A 21,418-nucleotide genomic window follows, 5' to 3' on the forward strand; every position below is an offset into this window, starting at 1 on the left:
GATCAGAATTTATGGGTGTGAGCTGCCTCCCTTTAAACTGCCCAAATACCTCCCCATGCGATTATTTGCCCTAGAGTACTATAGGCAAATGATCAATTCTGATGAAATCCACTTTATGAAGACTAAGAAGAAAGCTCAGCTAAGGATAAAGGATCACCTAGGCCCATTTATTTGCAACAACAGAAAAGCAAGGAAAGAGGCAGAGGAAATCCTTGAGAGATTGAGATTGAAAAAGAGTTTCATCTGGCCTTATGATCCTCATAGCTTCATCTGTGACAGAAGGCAAAAGCATAAGCTATCCCCCTACATCCATCATAGAATTCCAGAGATAGAACAATATGCAAATCAAAATGAATGGGTGGAGGGAACACTTATAGAACAAGATAGTACACAAGTTGAAGTAGAAAATGTTTTGAAAGATTTGGAAAGAAGACTTGATCTGGATCCCTTTGTACAGGTGCCTGGAGAATCTTCACAGAGACCAACACAGGAGCATAGTGCACAAACATCAGGACAACCAGAGACTTCAGGATAGGGAAAGGATTCAGGGTCACAGAGCATTTCTGAGGAGTTGACCCAGACTGATACAAACATGGGCAACCCTCCAATATTGCAGACCCCTCTTAATGAGGAGCAAATTCAAAAAAGAAGTCGGAATGAGGCTAGCCCCTCTACAGTGCCATTGGACCAGGTATATGTAAAGAGATAGAGATTGAATCCTCTGTCCAAACAGGAATATGAAGAGACAAGAAGTGACACAATGCAGACAACACTACTAGGGGAGACACCATCTACCTCTCAAACACAGGCACTAAGCAGGCAGAAAAGTGTAGAAGTGTCATCACTAAGGATAGCTTCAAAGCAGAGCCAAGATTTGAAAGAAAAGTACAAAGAGATTAGAGCTAGGAATGAAAAGCTCAAAGCTCAAACCTATGCCCAATATCTGAAAATGGCTCCTACAAATCAAACAAGGTTGATGTCAGCCTTTGACATCAAAGAGGAAAAGATGCAGATGAGCTTTTTGAAGCCAACAGTACAACAGCCAAAGTCCATGGCTGATTATTTGAAAACAAATTTTGAAGTTCTTTCCAGAGACATCCACCCAATTGATTAGATCGAGCTCCATAAGCAAACGGGTGAGATGGTCTATTCCACATTGACCAGTAAAGCCATCACTGCACATCAGTTGCAGAATTCTTTGAATAATACTACAGCATAGTTACAGTTGGAAAAAGCCTCTTCTCAGGCTAAGGAAACCAGGATAAAAACATTAGAAGACCTGGTGATTGAGTTGGGACATGATCCCAAAGATGTTAAAGCAGCTGAAAGATTGATAAAGAAAAAGAATGATGACATTGCTGCACTCAGGAAACAACTCAAACTCCCTCCCCTCCTACATCCACAAACTACAGAAGTAATTGAGAAACAAAACGAGGAAGAACTTATGGACTTGATCCTTAAGTTGAATGAGCAGTTGAAAGAAACATAGCAAGAACTAGAAAAATCTTTGCAGTAACAACTCTGCCAGTAACAACAATAGCAAGTACATCAAAAGCAACAGTAACTTCAAAAAGCAAACAGAGGACTTAATAAAATCCATGGAGGAAATGAAAATCCAAGCAACTAAAATAAAGAAACTAAAAGAAATGGTTACCAGCTTGGAAAATAATTATGAGCTATCACAGATTAATTACACTAAAGAAGAGAGAAAAAATAGAAGGATGACTGAAAGAATCAAAACATTAGAGAAGGACTTAACATTAGAAAATCCTCTGAGAGATATTAGAGAGATTTTATGGACCAATATCATTTATTCCATCAATGATATTTGGTCTTCTATCGAGATCATTTTTGAACAAACTAAGTTAGTTAAACTAGCTACAGAGGCTATACAGAAGACCAGGGAAGAATTAGGAGAGAAACCTGAAGAGGCAACCCAATTGATCAACTTCCTGAATAGCAAAAGCAAGCACCAGCTGGAACAATGGGATATTGAGGATCGAACTGCTACTATCCTTGAAATTAAGAAAGTTCTTATTAAAAAGAACTTAATGCTTAACCTGGAAAAACGATGTCAAAGTATTCAAGAGGACATATATGATTTTATGTTAAAATATGACATTCTAAGGGATAAAGGACTTCCAAGCCCACTGGTCATAAATGACAAGCTGATGACTCATGATGACTACATTGAGAAACTGCACAAACAAGCCAGAAATCAAGCCAGCTCTTCCACAGTGAAAGCACTACCTACAGGAAAAGTGTTGTATGATGGTTTGGAAAATCTTTTCTATATTGAGCATGAAGTGAAACACCTGTTTACCGTTCAGCCCAATTTTGCTAAGTACACTGAAGCTGACGAAATATATAGGAAATTGATTAGGATGAAGATACCAAATGAAGAATGGTGGACCAATATGACCGATATCCTATAATTTACTATGGTAACTCTGAGGTAAATAGAAAATATTTACTAAGGTAAAGGTTGGTAAACAGGTAAAGAGTATCAGGAACAGGTAAAGAGTATCAGTAGGGAAAAGTAAGCAAAGATCCAACACACAATTACTAAAGCAACAGAAAGAGGCAAATCCGAGTTTCAACCTCTAGCTCATTCATAAATAAAGGGACAACAGCAATCAGTTTTCCATCTGTCTCTATCTTTTTGTAAAGGATATTTTGTATTCCCTATAATAAATCTCATGTGGTTATGAGATATTTTGATGTAATTTTTGTATAAACACTTCTCCATTCGAAGTATTGTGGGTGGATTCTATAACATCTTTGTAAATCTATGCTATCAAGCTGAGAAAGCTTTTGTACTCAAATTGGATTTTTGTTGGAAAAGTAATGAAAGTTGAGGACATTTCATCAGATTCATGTGCAGTATAATTACAAATAAGTATTCTATCCTTGTGATTTTATGTGATTTCTATATGTTTCAATGTTTCATGCATCTTAAATCTAAATGGTAAAATAGTCAAAGTGTATTAGAATTAGCTTTATTGTTCTCTGCTATCAACAGTTTACCATTTCTATGTTTTCTTCTAAACTATCTCGATAAAGGAATTCTTAACTGCTCCTCTATACCTGTAGTTTTTCTCTAATAAGTTTGTGGTATAGGATTCTTAATTGCCCTCTGCTAGTTGACCTATCTTCCTTTCCTCTTTCTAATCCTAACTTGAGGATTCTTGATTGCCCTCTAGTTTTGAGAAGAACTATCACCCATTCAAGCCCCAAAGTTTGTTTTTACTCTACTATCCTGCCTGTTGAACTCATACCTCAACAATTTGACTTAATCTAGTGAATTATCCTTGATTGACTCCATAGCCCAATGGCCTAAAAGACTGGTTTGCCCATTTGTTTCAGAACTCCACCACTCTCAAACAAAACAACCTCACTGAACATTAATACTAGCCTAAAATCTTTTCAAACATAGCTAAATCATAAAGAGAGAGCCCTCTCTGGACTTAGGTGGGCTAGCACCCGAGTCTAAAAGTTGGTTTGTAGTTACCTTGGATCCTTTCCTTCTTTTAATAACTTCTAAGGAAAATCTGAGTGATAACATAGTGGCGACCATACTGGGGAAGAACTAATCCTCAGTTGAAACAAACCTTTGAGAAACATAAAGTTTAAATTTAAAGCATCTTAAAGGATTATTAGAATTTATTTTGAAAAATCCATAAAAGAATAGCATTGAAAAGCTCGAAATCTGGCTTCAGGAAGAACTCATTACACCAGGGCTAACCCTGATCCAAATCCTCCCCCTGTGTTTGAAAATCCCAACCTGATTCCGAGAATCATTAGAAGACAAGAAAGTTCAGTTAGCCCCAAACCTTTGTTCAGATCACAATCATGTCCTGTTGAGTGGCTTTTCCTAGAAGATCTTCCTTTTGACGAACATTTTGAACTCTCTCTATTTAGAACCACATCTGACAGTGAATTATTGGACCTAGTCCAAGATCCAGAATTCCTCAGAGAACTTGAAACCCAACGAGCCAATTTGTCAATTGATCGATATCTGTAGAATTCCACTCAATCATCTCTTACCACCGATAGAACACCTGAACTTTCTGAAACTACTTCTCTTTCTGCTAGTTCATCACTATTTCCTCACTCTTCTGAAATCCATTCCACCCCTCCCTTCATCCCTTCACTTCCTCTCCCGCCAATCATCACCCAACATCCCATCACCACCTCTAGTTCTTCCTCCACAACCCAAACATCTCCTGTTACCCCAACTCTCGTTCATACTACTACCCAACCTAGAATCATGGCCAATAGATATGCTCCCCTTGTGATGCCTGCTCCTCTAGGTGCCATGCCTCAGGACTATCAAAGTAAAATTACTACTTTTGATGGCACTGGAACCTACACAGCTCAGCAGCACACTAAGAAAATGATCGACTATTTTGAGATATATGAAATTGACACAGTTGACGTTCAAATGAGAATTTTTGTTCAGAGTCTGACTGGGGAAGTTAGAACTTGGTTTAGATCTTTAGCCCCCTAAAGTATAGATAGCTTAAGAATTCTCTACCAACAATTCTTGAATAGGTGGGAGAAAAGGAAGGACCCCCTGCAGATTTTATCTGAATATGAGAACCTTAAAAGGGGACCTCATGAAACTGTTCAGGACTATTGCACTAGGTTCAATAGTGTTTATAGTGCCATTCCACTCGACCTTAGACCCCCACCTGGTTTAGCCTTGATCAAATTTCCTAATGGATTTGATTCAGATATGGCTTTCCAGTTAAGAGAAAGGAACCCCCCCACTCTGGAAGAAATGTAGAGTGTAGCAGTAAGTGTTGAGGCTAACCTACTTTCCAAAAGAGCCAAAGCTAGGAACGAGAGAAGAATACCTGCAAAAGAAGAGAATACACCCTTTGAACAAAAGATGGATGCTATAGTTAAAGGAATGGATAGATTGTTGGACAGAGTTGAAATTATTGAAAGAAAATCTCCTTGGGATGGCCAACAGGCTAATTCAGGGAGAAATCCTAACTTTAGAAAAAATCAGAACCAAAATGCTGGAAAGAATATTCCTGACTAGAACATCAGACCACCTTTCCAAGAAAACTATGCAGAGGCCTCCCACTCAGAAGACCCTGAACAAGACACTCAGATAAATTTAATGGGTCTAGATGATGAGGAAGATGTCTTCCTAACTCAGGACGACCAGGAGTCCCATGTATTGCAACAATTCCAAACCCAAACAGGAGAGTCATTTGATTTCAGACAAGGATATGATTCTGCTATTTTTGAAGTACATAAGCAAAAAAATTTAAAAAGAAGAAAAAGTATTGATACCCTGAAACCAAATCAGAAAATAGGTCCTAATCAACCTAAAAAGGGTAAAACAGTTCCAGTGAAAAAAACACTTCAGATCCTTTCTAAAAAAAATCAAAATCCTTCCAGCCCCACCATAGAAGATGTGTCTGATAATCAGCCCAATAATGAACAACCTTCCACTTCTCTTCCCTCCAAGGAAACGGTGGAAGAGTCTCCAAAGATCGTGTTAGAAAAATCAGCAAAGAATGTCCCAAATCCTAAAAGAGAAGAAAACATGGAAAACATTGTTGCCAGAAATCCAAAAGTTCAAACAGACAAAGTAGTCCTGCCCTTTAATCTTGGAGCAAAGGTGGCCAAGCTTAAAATTTCAGTTCCTTTGACAGAACTGGTAAAACATGATGCTTACAGGTCTCAGATAAGAAAATCATTAAATGTCATTGAAAATGAAGATTCTGTAAATCTCTTTGATGACCAGCCCGAGTTGATTTTTGGCCCTGAAGTAAATGGGAAACCAATGGAAGGAGGGATACCACCCTTCTATGTCAGTCTCAATATCCATGACAAAATTTTGCATAATTCCATGTTCGACTCTGGTGCTTCGCACAATCTCATGCCCAAATCTGTTATGGAGAAACTTAACTTAGACATCACTAGACCCTATAGGGATTTATTTTCCTTTGATTCGAGTCAAGTGAGGTGTTTAGGGCTTATAAAGGATTTATGTGTTTCATTGGTTCAGTACCCTGCCAAAACTATACTCATGGACATTGTTGTAGCAGATATCCCACCCAAGTATGGCATGCTGTTGTCCAGATCCTGGGGGGGCAAACTTCAAGGGTCTCTACAATTAGACATGTCATACGCCACCATATCTGTTTTTGGACAACCAAAGAAGCTATATAGAGAAACTTTAATGAAGTATGTAGTGAGTAGTCAAGAGAGACCTCAAAACTTTCCTATTTACTCAGTGCATTCTGATATGGATTCCTTCATTCTCTATAATGCAAAAACTAATCCAGAAGATACTCCAAATGATATAGTAGCAGGACCAAAATAAATTCTAAAAGAAAAGTCAATTGTCCAAATTCAAGAGATATCAGATGGAAAAGAAAATCTAGATGCCTTAGCTGAAAAAGACTCCACTACCCCGGATGAAAACTATGAACATGAAATTTTATGGCATTTAGAGTTTGATGGTTCAGTAAACAAACTAGGTGTAGGGGCAGGGGTATGGATCTATAACTTAGAGAATGATCATGCAGAGGGACATGCCTATAGGTTAAATTTCAAATGTACAAACAATATGGCAGAATATGAAGCACTCCTGCTAGGCCTCAAGCTAGTCAAAGGATTAAGAGCTATAAGGGTATCAATCATGGGAGATTCTGAACTGATAATTAAATAAATTAATGGAATTTACATAGCCATAGACCCTAGATTGGGACTTTACAGAGGTACATTTGCAGAAATCCTTAACACTTATTTAGAAACCAAGCTTGCAACCATTCCTAGAAAACATAACATGCAAGCTCATAGCCTGGCTATGTTTGCCAGCACCTACAAATTTCCTTTTCAGCCCAATCACCAGTATACTGCTGAGGTTAGGCACAGGCCAGCTATACCTGATAATCTTAAGAACTGGCAAGTTTTTGAAAATGATAAGTAGATTAATCACTTTCTGACATTAGATGAAGAATTTGCTAGCATTAATATAGATGTAGACATAGTTTCAGATTTTGATCACACTAATGAGTTAGACATTAACAAATTGGAAGAAAACTCAATAAACATGCTTCACCCTACTAAATTCATGAAAACAGATATTCAGGATTTAAAGCAAATGGATATTGATGAAATAATTGATGATGAAACTGAAGTCATAAATCTCAAAGATAACCAATTACCTAAGGGATTGACTCCTTTGGAGGACTTATTTGACTCCAATGTTATTCCTAAAAAGCCTAAGATGGAGCCCTTGAAAGCAGACATTGAAGAATGCAATATCGGAACTCAAGAGAATCCTAAGCTGATAAAATTGTCTAAATCATTACCCCCTGATGAAAAGTTGAACTATATTGAGCTAATGAAAGAATTCCAGGATGTTTTTGCCTGGAGTTACGAAGACTTAAAATCCTATGATACCAGTATTATACAACACACTATCCCTTTGAAAGAAGATCGGAAACCTTTTAGGCAAAAGCTAAGAAGAATTAATCTTGTTTTATTAACTTCCATTGAAAAATAGATCAAACGAATGTATGAAGCAGGAATCATTGCCCCCATTAGGTTTTCAGATTGGGTATCTAATCTTGTCCCTACAAGAAAGAAAACAGGAGAAATCAGACTGTGTTTTGACCTCAGAAATGCGAACAAAGTCTCACTCAAAGACAATTATCCCTTACCTAAAATGGATCACATACTGCAAAGGGTAGTAGGTGTCTAGTCAATTTAACGTCTTAAATTGCTCTACATAAATTATCAATCCGGGTATCGTAAACTGATGAAGTGTGGTGCACCATATGTGCTTAGTTAACCTTTTTCTTACTTCGTTGTTTTATAGTTTTTTTGTTTTGTTTTGGGGTTTTGTTCTTGTTGATCTCCTAAAGTGTCTAATGCAAATGGAAATCCTATTCCTAAGTCTCTAGAAGGCAAGTATGGATACATATTTTAAGGCAATTATGTCCTCTATAATGATTTCCAGAACTTAACACTTCAGAAGGTCTTAGATTAGCATTTGCACCACATGTTGCAAAGAAAACGTCGTAAGGCAATGGTATAAGAAACAATAATATAGAAGAAATAAGTCAACATTTTATGTAATTTTGTTTCTTTACTAGTGTTTCTTTTTTATCATAAACTAGGTTCTATTGTCTAATAAATCATCTTCATTGATTTTTACACTTCATTGATAAAGTACAGAATCAAAGTCCTAGCAAAGTTGAGATTTATACCTTATTATCTTAAACTTGTGGTTATGTTGTTGATGATTCAAGCCATTTTAACAAAAACAAAGTTGAGATTTATAACTTGTTATCTTAAACTTGTGGTTATGTTGTTGAAGATTCAAGCCATTTCAACAAAAACAATTTGAGTGGAATGTAAACTCCCATTTAGAATAATCTCCAGTCTAAGTTCCTATATATCCATTAAGTCAATACTATATCAAAGTATGCACTTCAATGGTTACGGAGTACAAAATTGTTTCAAATAAAAGGAGAAAATACAAATACAGACTTACAAAAGTTCCTAACTTTCTGATTGTGGAAGGATAATTGAAGCATACTTCATTGCAACCCAGGGGGCAGATTTTTCAAGAAGAAGAAAAAAAAAAGTGGGGGATGGGGGTTCCTAGACCCCACACACTCTTTAATTGCAGAACAAAGTTTGGCATCACCAACTCTTTCCTACCATATTCATCAATAGGCGCATCATAGTCGTAATGGTGGTAATGTATGGACCTCAGCTTGTCTGGCCAAATACATAGGAAATTTTTATTAATACCAAAAAACAAATGATTTAGAGAATCATGAATAAAGAATGATTTAGGCCCTTTCAACCTAGTGCAGGGTCAATATATAAGAAGGAAACTCTTCCCTAAAAGCATGGATCTCTCCATTGTTGCATATATGTTTTACTCTTCCCTGTGATGGCATGGGGTTTCCAAAGGCTTTCTTGAGCCTTACACGGAATGCTTTTTATGGTACGATGGACACAGGGCAATATTTGGTGTTGTAGGGAAACCCCAGTCAAGAAGCTGGCTTGTTGGATCTTCGGGGAGACCAAGAAATCCATATTGCTTTTCACAGAGGATCATCCCGCCAGACTGCAGTGAACCGCCACCAATCGCTTCGAGTGATTTCTTCGACCAGCCTGCAAGGAACTCTGGTTTCCACTTCAAATTTCCGTCTTTACATTATATTCATGTTTACATGGTATATAGATGAGAAAACCTTGCATATTTTGTCTTTATTGGTTTGGAATCATGGTTTTAAATCTTAAAATTAGCTTTTTTAATTAAAAACTAATTATTGCATGTATTTTTTAAAGACGGGTTCATTTAGACCTGACTAGTCCTAGTTTGACCGGTTCCAGTTTGAAACCAGATTTATTAAGTGGATTGGTCCAGTCACTAGTTCCGGTTTTTAAAAATATGGTTGAGAAGGATTTCAATTACTGCTTGTGGTTTAAGGAATCATGGAAATGGGACATACCACAAAAACTCAAATGCTTTTATTGGTTGGCACTACACAACCGCATCCTTACTTGGAAGAATCTTCAACAAAGGGGCTTTATTGGTCCAGGTATTTGTCTGATGTGCAAGCGGGGGAATGAAGATGTTGATCATTTGTTGCTTCAATGTGCATTTGTTATGGCAGTCTGGGAGGGGGTTCTAGATGCTTTATGTATTGTTCTGGATGCTTTTACATTATTTAGTCAATCTGGAGGAGTTGGAATGCACTAATTTGTTAACAGAAAGTTGCAATTGTGTAGGAAGTTATCATTAAGTCTAGTGCCTATGTTGCGGAAATAAGGCCGACTAAAAAATTCAGATTCCTAGGTATATGGAAGGACTTTCCAGTGGGGTTTTTTGATGGGGCATGCTTGCACATAAAATGTGATTTCGGTGCAGTCATTCTATTGGAGTCAGACAACTTTTACCATTTATGTTGGGAGGGAGGTCATGGGACCAACAATAGAGCTGAAATTATCACTTTATAAGGTGTCCTCATAGGAGCGAAATGGCTGGGACTAGAGAGCTTATTTGGAGATGCTAAGGGCATAATTGATTGGGTCAAGAATTACATTCTATTGGAGTCGGATAACTATTACCATTTATGTTGGTAGGGGGGTCATGGGACCAACAATAGAGCTGAAATTATCGCTTTTATGGGGTGTCCTCATAGGAGCAAAATGGCTGGGACTAGAGAGCTTATTTGGACATGCTAAGGGCATAATTGATTGGGTCAAGAATTACACTTTGTTTAATCCTCCTATTTTATCAAATTGGATGAGGCGGATTCAAAACCTAGTAAGTACTTTCCAACAGATAGATTTTGGTCATATATACAGGGAACAAAACCAGATTGTCGATCTACTTTCAAAGCAAGGCATCACAAAGGAACCTGGTAAGATTCATTTTGCAACTTTTATTCAAGATGTAATGACAAATGTTGAATGCATTAATTTTACTTAGGAGGCCACTGATGATATGATATGGAAACATAAGAGAAATTATGCTATGGGTATTTTGAGGGTTAAGATGTTGGATACACATGTTGTAAATTTGTGTGTTTTTTGGACAATATGATCTGGAAACATAAGAGAAATTATGCTATGGGTATTTTGGGGGTTAAGATGTTGGATACACATGTTGTAAATTTGTGTGTTTTTTTGGACAATACGCAGTTTAGTTTAATTTGATATAGATGAATATAGGGTAGATCACGGAGAGAAACTCTAAAACAGAAAGGAAATAGACATGAGAGATTTAGGAGACATGAAAATTTTTTGTAGACAGATACAAGATCATGTACAAGAAATAGAAAATCTTACCGATAAGAGAAGCTATGCTATGGGTCTTTTGGGGGTTAAAATGTTGGATACACATGCTGTAAATTTGTGTCTTTGGACAATATGTAGTTTAATTTGATATGGATGAATATAAGGTAGATCACAGAAAGAATCTCTAAAATAGTAGAAATAAAATAGACATAAGAGATATAAAAAAAATCTTATAGACAGATACTAGATCATGTACTCTCTTTTTGTATTAATAAAAAGAATGAAAAAAAATCTGAACACCTCCACGATTACACTAGACATTAATACTGACTCATTTTCTTTGCACTCAACCAAAGGGACATCATCTTTCACACCCTGAGAACTACAACATAATTTCTCGTCTTTGCTCTGTCGCATAATTGCCGGCACTAGTTGCTTGACCTTTTCCATCTATTGTTTCAACGAATTGCCGCAAAACATTTGCCCAAGGAACTACAAGAAAATACACCCCAAAGTGAATTTGTGGAAGCCATCTTTGCAGGACTGAAAGGCGTCGGTGTAATTTCGACATTACTATTCTTGATTGAATGATCTTCATCTTCTACCGAATTGGTAACATTATTGTCAGAGTTTTTCTCTATACAAAGCCCGGGAAACAAGTTGGATGGAGCCGAAACCTTCAGCTCAGGAACCACATGGGATTGTGGGGTGTCATTGAATGATGGGCTAACTAGATCAAGGCTATTGGAATTGGTTGCCGGAATTAATGATGACGATTTGGGACTTGCAGAGGGCTCTAAGGTACCGCTCATAGGAAAGAATTCAACATCGTGTGCATTCAATTCAATTATATCCTCATCCTGGTAGTCATTCATATTTTCTCGCTGCAGAGAACCCTCAAAGACTTCAATCGATTCTCTGTTTAAAAGAGAGAGATTCCAACTGAAATAGCCCCCAATTTCTTTGGGGGATGCTGATGAGTACCACTCTGTGTTTATATACACTGTAACCCTGTGGGGTTTTTGAATAGCTTCTACGGCTATATATCTCTTGTGTAGCAGTGGTAAGCGTATTCACACATGCAGCATTTGTTGGCAATGATCACTGAGATCATCGATGGATAACTCTACTAAAACTGATTCTAGTAACATGATTTTTAAATCAAATATTGCTTGATAATATCAGATATGGCATTTGAATAAAATGGTGGGTGGCAGTGGAATCGTGTATTTATGGTGTGCACAGGAAACTGCAACTGCAAACATTGAATATGTGTAGAGAAAAGTAGGGTTTCGCCTTTTTCTCTCAACAGGTAGGGTTTGTTGATAAGAGAAAATGTGTTGAGTGGCGTTGCACTAAGTGGGATTGTTGGGATTCAACGTTGATTGCGCAGTTGTTGCATACACGACCATGAAATTTATGTAAGCAAAGGAATTGGGAAATGTAGTGGATTTTTAGAGATATGTGATGTCTGTAAGTATTAATTCTTTGAACAACAGTAACAAAACGCTGAAATTCCATCTAAAAAGAATAAGTAGAAACTTGAAATTCTGGCTAGAATACAGAGTAAACCTTGTTGGACTACGTTTTTGGGTTGACTCTCCAATTGTGATACAACCCTAACATTCACAAGCTGCTATAGAAAATGTTTGTGGCTCTTGTAAGGACAAACAAGCCAAATATTGGTGAATATTGAAAAAAACCAAATGACGATATGGCCATTCTTGAATACATTTAAAATATAAGACAGTCATAAATTAGAATAGAATCTTATAAAAAAGAATGACCAAAGTAAATGAATGAACTATAAAATAGAATACCACTTGAGAAACATCAAAAGGCTCAATTCCTATCCAAAGATAATACCACTAGAGAAAAATCCATAATTATTGCTTGAGCTACTTGAGCTACTGGATGCTAACTGTTGTCGTCTCTTTCTCAATATCAACACTAGGGAAGTTTGTTGGAGGCATCTCATCCCCACCAACATAAATAGATTCATCGCTAGCGTCACAACCTACACATTTACATATGCTTACATGAACAACAGTAACGAAATGCATAAATTCCATCTAAAAAGAATAAATAGAAACTTGAAATTCTTGCTAGAATAAAGAGTAAACCTTGTTGAATTACGTTTGTGGGCTGACTCTCCAATTGTGATACAACCCTAGCATTCACATGCTGCTACAGAAAATGTCAGTGGCTCTCATAAGGACAAACAAACCAAATATTGGTGAACATTGAAAAGAACCAAATGACGATATGGCCATTCTTGAGTGCATTTAAAATATAAGACAGTCATAACACTAGGATAGCATACTGTAGGATTAGGAAGCCTTGCTGAAGCCTGGGTATTTCTAGTGCCTTCACCTATCTCTTTGAGGCAATTGAAAACAAGGTTCTGTAGCTCCCATAAATAATCATCATCAAAAGCATCAATATCAACTTCGATTTCCTCCTCATTCTGACTTAGACCAATGTGCTTCCTTAAGAATGTAATTATGGGTACCGCCATCTCATCTGGTTATTGTTCAAGATCCTAACGAAGCTTCTTCTTTTCGTTAAATGACATCGGGTGTTTGCATTTTTCAACCTTCGGTTTCTGCTGACTTGGTACATCAGAGAGAGGAGCAGAATTTGGAGGTTTCACCTTTGGCTTATTTCTTGTTTCTGTAATTTTGTTACTATGTTGTTACTTCTTGGTTGGAATAAGTTGAACATCCTGAGTTAATTTTCTATAAACTTTATCTCCAGCCAAATCCCCTGTAACCTCCAACGCATAAGGGTAATCAGGAAGCATATTGTATGAAGTCCTAGCTCATACCTTTTTAGATTTTTTCATGATGTAATTCCTGTTGAGATTGTTCTGAAATTGGTATCTCTCACGAGTTAGTATAAGGAGAGAGGCCATTCAATGTATGAGCCAGGGCTTTCTCTTCCACCAGAAGAAAGAAACCCTTGCCAAACGTAAAAACCCTTGTATGAGCCAGGGCTTTCTCTTCTGCCAGAAGAAAGAAACCCTTGCCAAACATAAAAACCCTTGCCAACCATTCCAAGAGCAAAGGCAAGTACTCCTATGGGCGGAATAGAGTGTATGAGCGCCCAGTTAATGTTCTTGAAATTAAATATGCTTACATGAACAACAGTAACGAAATGCAGAAATTCCATCTAAAAAGAATAAATAGAAACTTTAAATTCTGGCTAGAATAAAGAGTAAACCTTGTTGAACTACGTTTGTGGGCTGACTCTCCAATTGTGATACAACCCTAGCATTCACAAGCCACTACAGAAAATGTCAATGGCTCTCGTAAGGACAAACAAACCAAATATTGGTGAACATTGAAAAGAACCAAATGACGATATGGCCATTCTTGACTACAATTAACATATAAGACAGTCATAACACTAGGACAGCATACCACAGGATTAGAAAGCCTTGCTGAAGCCTGGGTATTTCTGGTGCCTTCGCCTATCTCTTTGAGGCAATTGAAAACAAGGTTTTGTAGCTCCCATAAATAATCATCATCAAAAGCATCAATATCAACTTCGATTTCCTCCTCATTCTGACTTAGACCAATGTGCTTCCTTAAGAATGTAATTATGGGTACCGCCATCTCATCTGGTAATTGTTCAAGATCCTAAGTCATAGAACAGCAAGTTGCCATGTGGCGAAAGAGAGTACCCACCCAAACTGACAAGATTCCGATGTTTGATACTTCCAACAGTCTCTAACTCAGTTTCGAATTCCCGCAAGCTTTGTGGATAGTGTGTGTATAGTCTTTTAATAGCAACTGGCTTACAGTTCTTAAGATCACATCTGTAAACTGTGCTTGTAGCACCATTGCCAATTATAAATTTATCATTCAAATTTTCAGTCATTCTCATTATATCATCATACATGTATAGGGCCATATCCATGTGCAATATTACAAGCCTTGGAGAACTTGGTCAAGACATGCAAGAATCTTTTAACAAGAGGCATAGATATTGATGGTAAGATGATAGCTTTACTCTGAGAAATAAAAAATTTGAAATGAGGCATAATACCTTGACCCGTTTTGCTTGATGACCCTTTAGTGAATGGTTTATGTTGACTTGAAAGGTAGAGAGCGATGGTGATTACACACACTAATATCATTGAACCCAATGAGATGCAAACAATAGTTGTTGTTGACACAGAAGTTTCCATTTACACAATCAATAGATAACACTATCAATATAATCTAAAGGATATTTAATACAAATCTATGGAATCTGATTTGTAATATCTAGTTCTGTTTTCACCTTTTGGTTGTCTGGCAGATATCCCACAAAGTGATCCAATCCAATAACCACAGAGACCTGGATTTCCAAAAAAACTGAGGCAAAAATTGTTCCCATCAGATAAAATGTACAGACTTGACAATATCAAGAAGAAAACTGAATTTGATCTAGAAATAAAATGTGTTCATTATATCTACACCTTTCTGGGGTAAACCTTGTAAAGTTCTGTGTGACAGGAATATTCCCAGACAAATTGTTGTAGGAGAGGTTTCTGTAAAACAAATTGATCGTTTCCAGTATGAATAACTACGAGTTGATATACGAGGATTATTTCCTCTGTAATTTCACGATGAAATGAACAAAAAATAGCACCAATTCAGGCAAATTCTTAGAGAGTAGTAAGGCTAAAGCAGTTGGTCAACTGCCATGGCATCTCCCTTGATAAACTGTTGTTATTCAGTATCCTGTATATTATCCATTTACAGAGTTATTTTCAGAATAATTGTGAAGGTATTAATAAATTATAATTTAGGGATCACTCCAAGGAACTTACAGTGAGACCAAATTCTGTAGTTGTCCAAGTTCTGAAGGAATAGGACCCGATAATTGGTTGGCAGAAAGGTCCCTGCATTGAAAAAATACCGCACTATGTTACTGTTTTGATGAAGTGGCTAGGGCACACCAGAAAGAGATGTAGAAAGAACTAGAAAATAGAACTAGTTCACAAGCTACACAAATAAAATACTAAGGACTTACATATCCCCGATACTTCTCAATTTTCCCAAGTCTACAAGGAGAAACCCACTCAGTTTATTTCCACTCAAGTTCCTTGAATTCATAATCCAATAGAAATCATGGGATTAATATAACTCTCACCCATTAAGCTTTTCATAATCCAATGGGGTTAAAAATAAATATAACTTTCACACATAAACCTTGTAGCTTAATAATTCAAAAACTTTTCTACATAAAAGGCTTACAATTTTAATAGATGTTCCATGTTCCCAATAGATCTCGGGATAGGTCCAGATATATTATTGTTAGAAATGTCCCTAAAAATTCACATCACATCACAGGGCAATAAAAATGTAAGGACTACCCTTGCAGCTATTATGTTTTTAGATATAGTTCTAAAAGGGAACCTTAGAAGCCTTAACCAAGACATTAGAATAACTAAAACTCACAATCTGTCTAAATTTATAATATGCCCCAGCTCTACAGGAATTGTTCCCGTGATATTGTTGGAGGACAGATTTCTGTAAAAGCAGCAACGTTATCCGTTAGTCACATTGAATATGCTTAATGCAATTCAACAACTCATTATGTTATAGGTCAATTTAGAATATGGCCCAGGATTACTTACAGATAAGTTAGCCTGTTAAGTTTTTGAAATTCCAAAGGAATAGTTCCATTCAAACGGTTGCCATGCACATTGCTACAGGACAAAGGACAATGAAGGCACAGCGTTAATATTGTTAGCCAGTGGGAAATTATGCTCCGCAAATTCATCACTTGGCTTGAAGATTATATCACTTACAAGAAAATGAGAGCAACACATGAACTAATATTCTCTGGGATCGGACCTTCAAGTTGATTTCTGGCAAGATTTCTGTCTCAAAAAAAATACAACCTTGGAATGTTAAATACTTACAGCAAGAATCCAAAAGATATCATAGATTAATGTTTAGTGTATGGGAGGTTTCAAGATATTTCTATCATTTTTATCTCCACTTTCTAGAAAAAGGTTTGGACACAAACTTACAATTCGAACAGCTGTTCCAAATTCCCCAGCTCAGGTGGAATTTGCCCAGTCAGCTGATTGTCATTTAGCTGCCTGCATATGCATACAACCGTTGACTATCAAAGAGCTATTTCTTATCATGCACGTCCAGTTTCCATTTCTTACATATCAATCATCACAAAATATGTGATTGGAATCTCTTACAGGTATCCCAGCTTTGTCATGTTCCCCAATTCTGGCGGAATAGATCCCGTGAGATTATTACTGTGTAAATATCTGAGTAGTGCAAAAGAAAGAACAAGAGAATCAGCTTCTTGAAAATTGAACATAAAGGAAATTTATAGTCAAAAAGTAATGGACTTTCACAAACCCAGATGGGAACAATTCGAGCATTAACTATGCAAGCAACTCACAGTTTATCAGTGTAAGTCAAGTTGCCTAGAATCGGAGGAATTGTTCCAGTAAGATGATTATCACTCAAATCCCTGTAATAAATATTAAATGTATCAGTACACTAAAGCTTACACCATAATTACATAATCAAGTTTTTTCCAAACGTCACAAAACATTTATCAATGAATGAAGGAATATTGATTGATTCTGCATAAGAAATATATTGACAATATCCAAAATCATTATGGATTCTTATTGATCTAGGCTTCCATGCAATTAAATGTAAGAGATTATACTTTAATCCGATCACAGGAAAATTTTGGACAAGTTGAGATCCAGAAAACACTGTACTTACAGAACAGTAAGAGCCTGCATGAGACCAATTACTTCAGGTATCCTTCCGGTCAGCTTGTTTCCTTGTAACGACCTAGGATAACCACTTTAAAATTAGGGTAGGACAACTAAAGAAACCAAATTAATGATGTCAGTTGAATAGTGCATACCATGCAATGAATTGCATTACTTAGACAACCTGCATAATCTCATATCCCTGCCTATTCAACACAAAATTCCTGATACTAGAACACAATTTAGTCCTGGAAATATCTCCACTTACAGAGTAGCCACTTGTAGAAACCCAATATTGAAGGGGATCTCTCTGGTAAGTTGATTGTATGATAAGTCCCTGATAAGAATACCAGCCCCAATTCAGCAAGTAATTGAGATCACGAGTCTTGCATCAAACCATACATTTACACCCATTTGTTCATTTAAAATCCAGTTAGGAAAATCAGAAAACATACAAAACTGCATAGCTTGTACAGTTGCCAATATTCTCAGGAATGGTCCCTGACAAGTTGTTGCCTCGCACATCACTGCATAACAGAGATCAAAGTAGTTGATTAGAAACATTTAAGCTACCACGAAGAATCCTTTAGGTAAAATTCGTTAATGCATTGAAAACGCTGCATCGAGATACATAAATTTAAAGATAAATGCTCTGTGACCGCCGAATCCTGCTTCTTCTTTTCGTTAAATGACATCGGGTGTTTGCATTTTTCAACCTTCGGTTTTTGCTGACTTGGTACATCTGAGAGAGGAGCAGAATTTGGAGGTTGCACCTTTGGCTTATTTCTTGTTTCTGTAATTTTGTTACTATGTTGTTACTTCTTTGTTGGAATAAGTTGAACATCTTGAGTTAATTTTCTATAAACTTCTTCTCTAGCCAAATCCCCTGTAACCTCCAACGCATAAGGGTAATCAGGAAGCATATTGTATGAAGTCCTAGCTCATACCTTTTTAGATTTTTTCATGATGGAATTCCTGTTGAGGTTGTTCTGAAATTGGTATCGCTCACGAGTTAGTATAAGGAGAGAGGCCATTCAATGTATGAGCTAGGGCTTTCTCTTCTGCCAGAAGAAAGAAGCCCTTGCCAAATGTAAAAACCCTTGTATGAGCCAGGTCTTTCCATTCTTCAAGAAGAAAGAAACCCTTGCCAAACATAAAAACCCTTGCCAATCGTTCCAAGAGCAAAGGCAAGTACTCCTATGGGTGGAACAGAGCGTATGAGCGCCCAGTTAATGTTCTTGAAATCAAGGGGTGTTTATTGATATTGGTGGCTCTACAGGCCAAGCCGAGGCGCCTCCTTGGGTCTTTTACCTGAAGCCATTTTATCAGATCCTGGGCTGTGTTCCATTGCTTGGCCTCGACCCGCCATCTCTCCGCCCGACCTGTGTTGCTCATATCGGCAACCCATTTTATTAGGTTAACTTTGCACTATCAATTTGGTTAACACGGGCGGTTATTACGCCTAATGTGTTCCAATCCTTCCGAAACTGTATCAATCCGATGGTACACCTTTCTCCAATCATCTAACACTTGATCCGACAGTGTAGATCGATGAAGAGTGGCAGATAGGGGAGTTGATTTCAGACGGAACGCCTTACGGAGTAAATATACTAGTGATGTTGAGATTGCAACAAGATGATGGAGCTTAGTGGAAAGGAGTCGCCTTCACTAAGTGGACCCGCAAGCCAAGTATGGCGCAAAGTCTATTTTTGGATCACAGCAGCAGTGATAAAAATCTATTTTTAGACTGGCAGCCAAAAATAGAAAAGTCAAATATTATTGTCTCATAATAATATTTAGACTATAAACTTTATCTTATTCTCTTGGAGCACTTCAGTTTGAGATACAGATGTGGCACATGCAGCTGTCAGAAGGTAATATGCTTTCTTTGTGGGTCAGTTGAGTTGTTGCACTCAGTTAGAACTCAAGCAGTTGAGTTTGGTGGAGTTGATGGAGTTGTGTTCAGTTTGACTTGGTTAAACTAGTTGTAATTAGTCTAACTGCAAATAGACTAATGATGAGTTGTTAAACTAATTATTAACTCATAATGCAACTAAAGAATACATCAGTTAACTCAGTTGCATGTCAGTGCATGTTCAGTTCAACAGGGACAGGTGTTAGAGGATGAGATTGCTATCAGTTGTGACTATAGTTGTGCATGAGGATTTGCACAAGCAATATATTGAGTATGCCAATGAGTATTGCATTGATTTTTCCCAATAGAATAGCCTATGCTCACGTGATTTCCAGTGTAAGTGATTCTCAGCAGGTTTATGCAATAGAGGCAGGCAAAGCAGTGGAGAAGATTTGAACTTGTGATTTGTTTGAGTTTGAGCTGGTTTGTGTGTAACAGGTGGAGATAGTGCTGGATACTTGTGAGAGTATTGACTATTGTAATGTTACATGTTCTCAATAATTAATATACAGATAGTGTGGGGTTTTCAGCTGTAAGCTTTCCCCGGGTTACATACTGTGTTAATGTCTGCATGCTATTGATGTTTTATTGTTATTGATGTTACTAAATTGATGATCAACGTAGAGGAGCTTATGTATTGTGTATGTATTCCACAATAGTACATGATCAGGATAATCTCCATTGAATATGTGTTTATTATTCAAAATTTCTACAAGTGATGACAGTAATGCTTGAACAAGATGGAAAATGTGCTACTATTTAAACAAGTAAATAATAAACTACTGATCATGAAACTATTATCTCTGCTGCTGTCTAAATATAGAAAAGTGATTTAAGCTACTACACTCAAAGAAATCAAAAATTCCAAAGAAAGTAAAACTAAAATCAAATTACATCAATTCATATTCTAACCCCTCGCTAGTTAGTCTCGCTATGGCTTTCGAAGGTAATCATCAACAACTTGAGCAATCTGATATCTAATTGCAGAAAAGTAAATTAAAATCAAATCACATCAATTCATACTTTGACCCCTCGCCAATTAGTCTCGCTATGGCTTTCGGAGGTAATCATCAACAACTTGAGCAATCTGATATCTAATTGTAGAGAAATAAAACTAATATCAAATTACACACTCATACTTCAATCCCTCGCCATTAGTCTCGCTATGGCTTTCGGAGGTAACTGACAATGATATGAGCAATTTAATATCTAATTGCAGAAAAGTAAAACTAAAATCAAATCACACATTCATAATTCGATCCCTCGCCAGTAGTCCCGCTATGGCTTTCGGAGGTAACCGTCAATGATATGAGCAATTTAATTTCTAAAATAACTAACAAAGCAAGTAAAAAAGACTGAAATCAAAACAGAACTAGAATTAAAAAAAACTAAGAAAAGGAAAGTCAGCAGAGAGGTTAATCTCATGTCACTAGTTGATGCAAAAACATATAAAGAAAAACTAATCTACAATCAACCGGTTGAACACACTTGCATGAATTAAAATTGCATCAATGAAAAATCTAATTTATCAAACTTGAAAGAAATCAAATGACATAATGAAATCAAAACAAAATTACAAAATGAAATCTACTCTACCTTACATTCTCATATGCTCCATGACATCTACTTCACTTCTCCTTCCATGTTGAGAACATCAAAGCTTTATTCAAATTCATCAAAATTACAAAGTACAACAAAGCTCTCCAAAGCTTTCAAAAGCCATCAAGGATGAACTACAAACTAAGACTTAAGAACTCACAAGCTAACAAATGAAGGAGAGAGATCTCCTATTTATACAAAAAGATGAGAAGCCATCTCATTAATGAAAGTCCATGAATCTCTCCATCTACCTCTAGAGTCCTAATCAAAATAGGAACTGATAAGACACATGTCTTCTTAAAGTTATAATATGATTAGGAGATGTGACACATATCCTCATGATCCCATGATTCTTTCCACTCAAA

General features: G+C 36.8%; 1 protein-coding gene across 1 annotated transcript; it reads right to left on the reverse strand.

Annotated features, from left to right (window-relative positions):
• Nucleotides 1-14,424: 14,424 nt before the first annotated feature.
• Nucleotides 14,425-18,934, reverse strand: LOC149208055 (uncharacterized). The gene is made up of 19 exons (XM_089398222.1): nt 18,851-18,934; nt 18,549-18,736; nt 17,995-18,066; nt 17,808-17,876; nt 17,547-17,618; nt 17,212-17,283; nt 17,003-17,074; nt 16,820-16,891; nt 16,595-16,666; nt 16,421-16,492; nt 16,242-16,313; nt 16,038-16,109; nt 15,814-15,885; nt 15,611-15,682; nt 15,450-15,521; nt 15,257-15,328; nt 15,079-15,152; nt 14,835-14,976; nt 14,425-14,737 (listed from the first exon to the last, which is right to left on the reverse strand). The coding sequence occupies exons 1-19, from the start codon at nt 18,932-18,934 to the stop codon at nt 14,425-14,427; spliced, it is 1,806 nt and encodes a 601-aa protein (XP_089254348.1).
• Nucleotides 18,935-21,418: the final 2,484 nt, after the last annotated feature.

Source organism: Pinus tabuliformis, chromosome 1_2 (genome assembly GCF_031772625.1).
Source record: "Pinus tabuliformis cultivar Carrire ecotype Pingquan chromosome 1_2, CPIR1, whole genome shotgun sequence".
NCBI lineage: Eukaryota > Viridiplantae > Streptophyta > Pinopsida > Pinales > Pinaceae > Pinus > Pinus tabuliformis.

Excerpts from the sequence above, each read along its gene's own strand:
- LOC149208055 (XM_089398222.1), bottom strand. The coding sequence starts at position 18,934 with ATGAGCAACACAGGTCGGGCGGAGAGATGGCGGGTCGAGGCCAAGCAA. Across the intron at positions 18,737-18,850 it reads ATCTGATAAAATGGCTTCAG|GAGTACTTGCCTTTGCTCTT; the intron begins GTAAAAGACCCA and ends TTCCACCCATAG. Across the intron at positions 14,977-15,078 it reads ATCTGCCAGACAACCAAAAG|CTTCTGTGTCAACAACAACT; the intron begins GTGAAAACAGAA and ends TGTAAATGGAAA.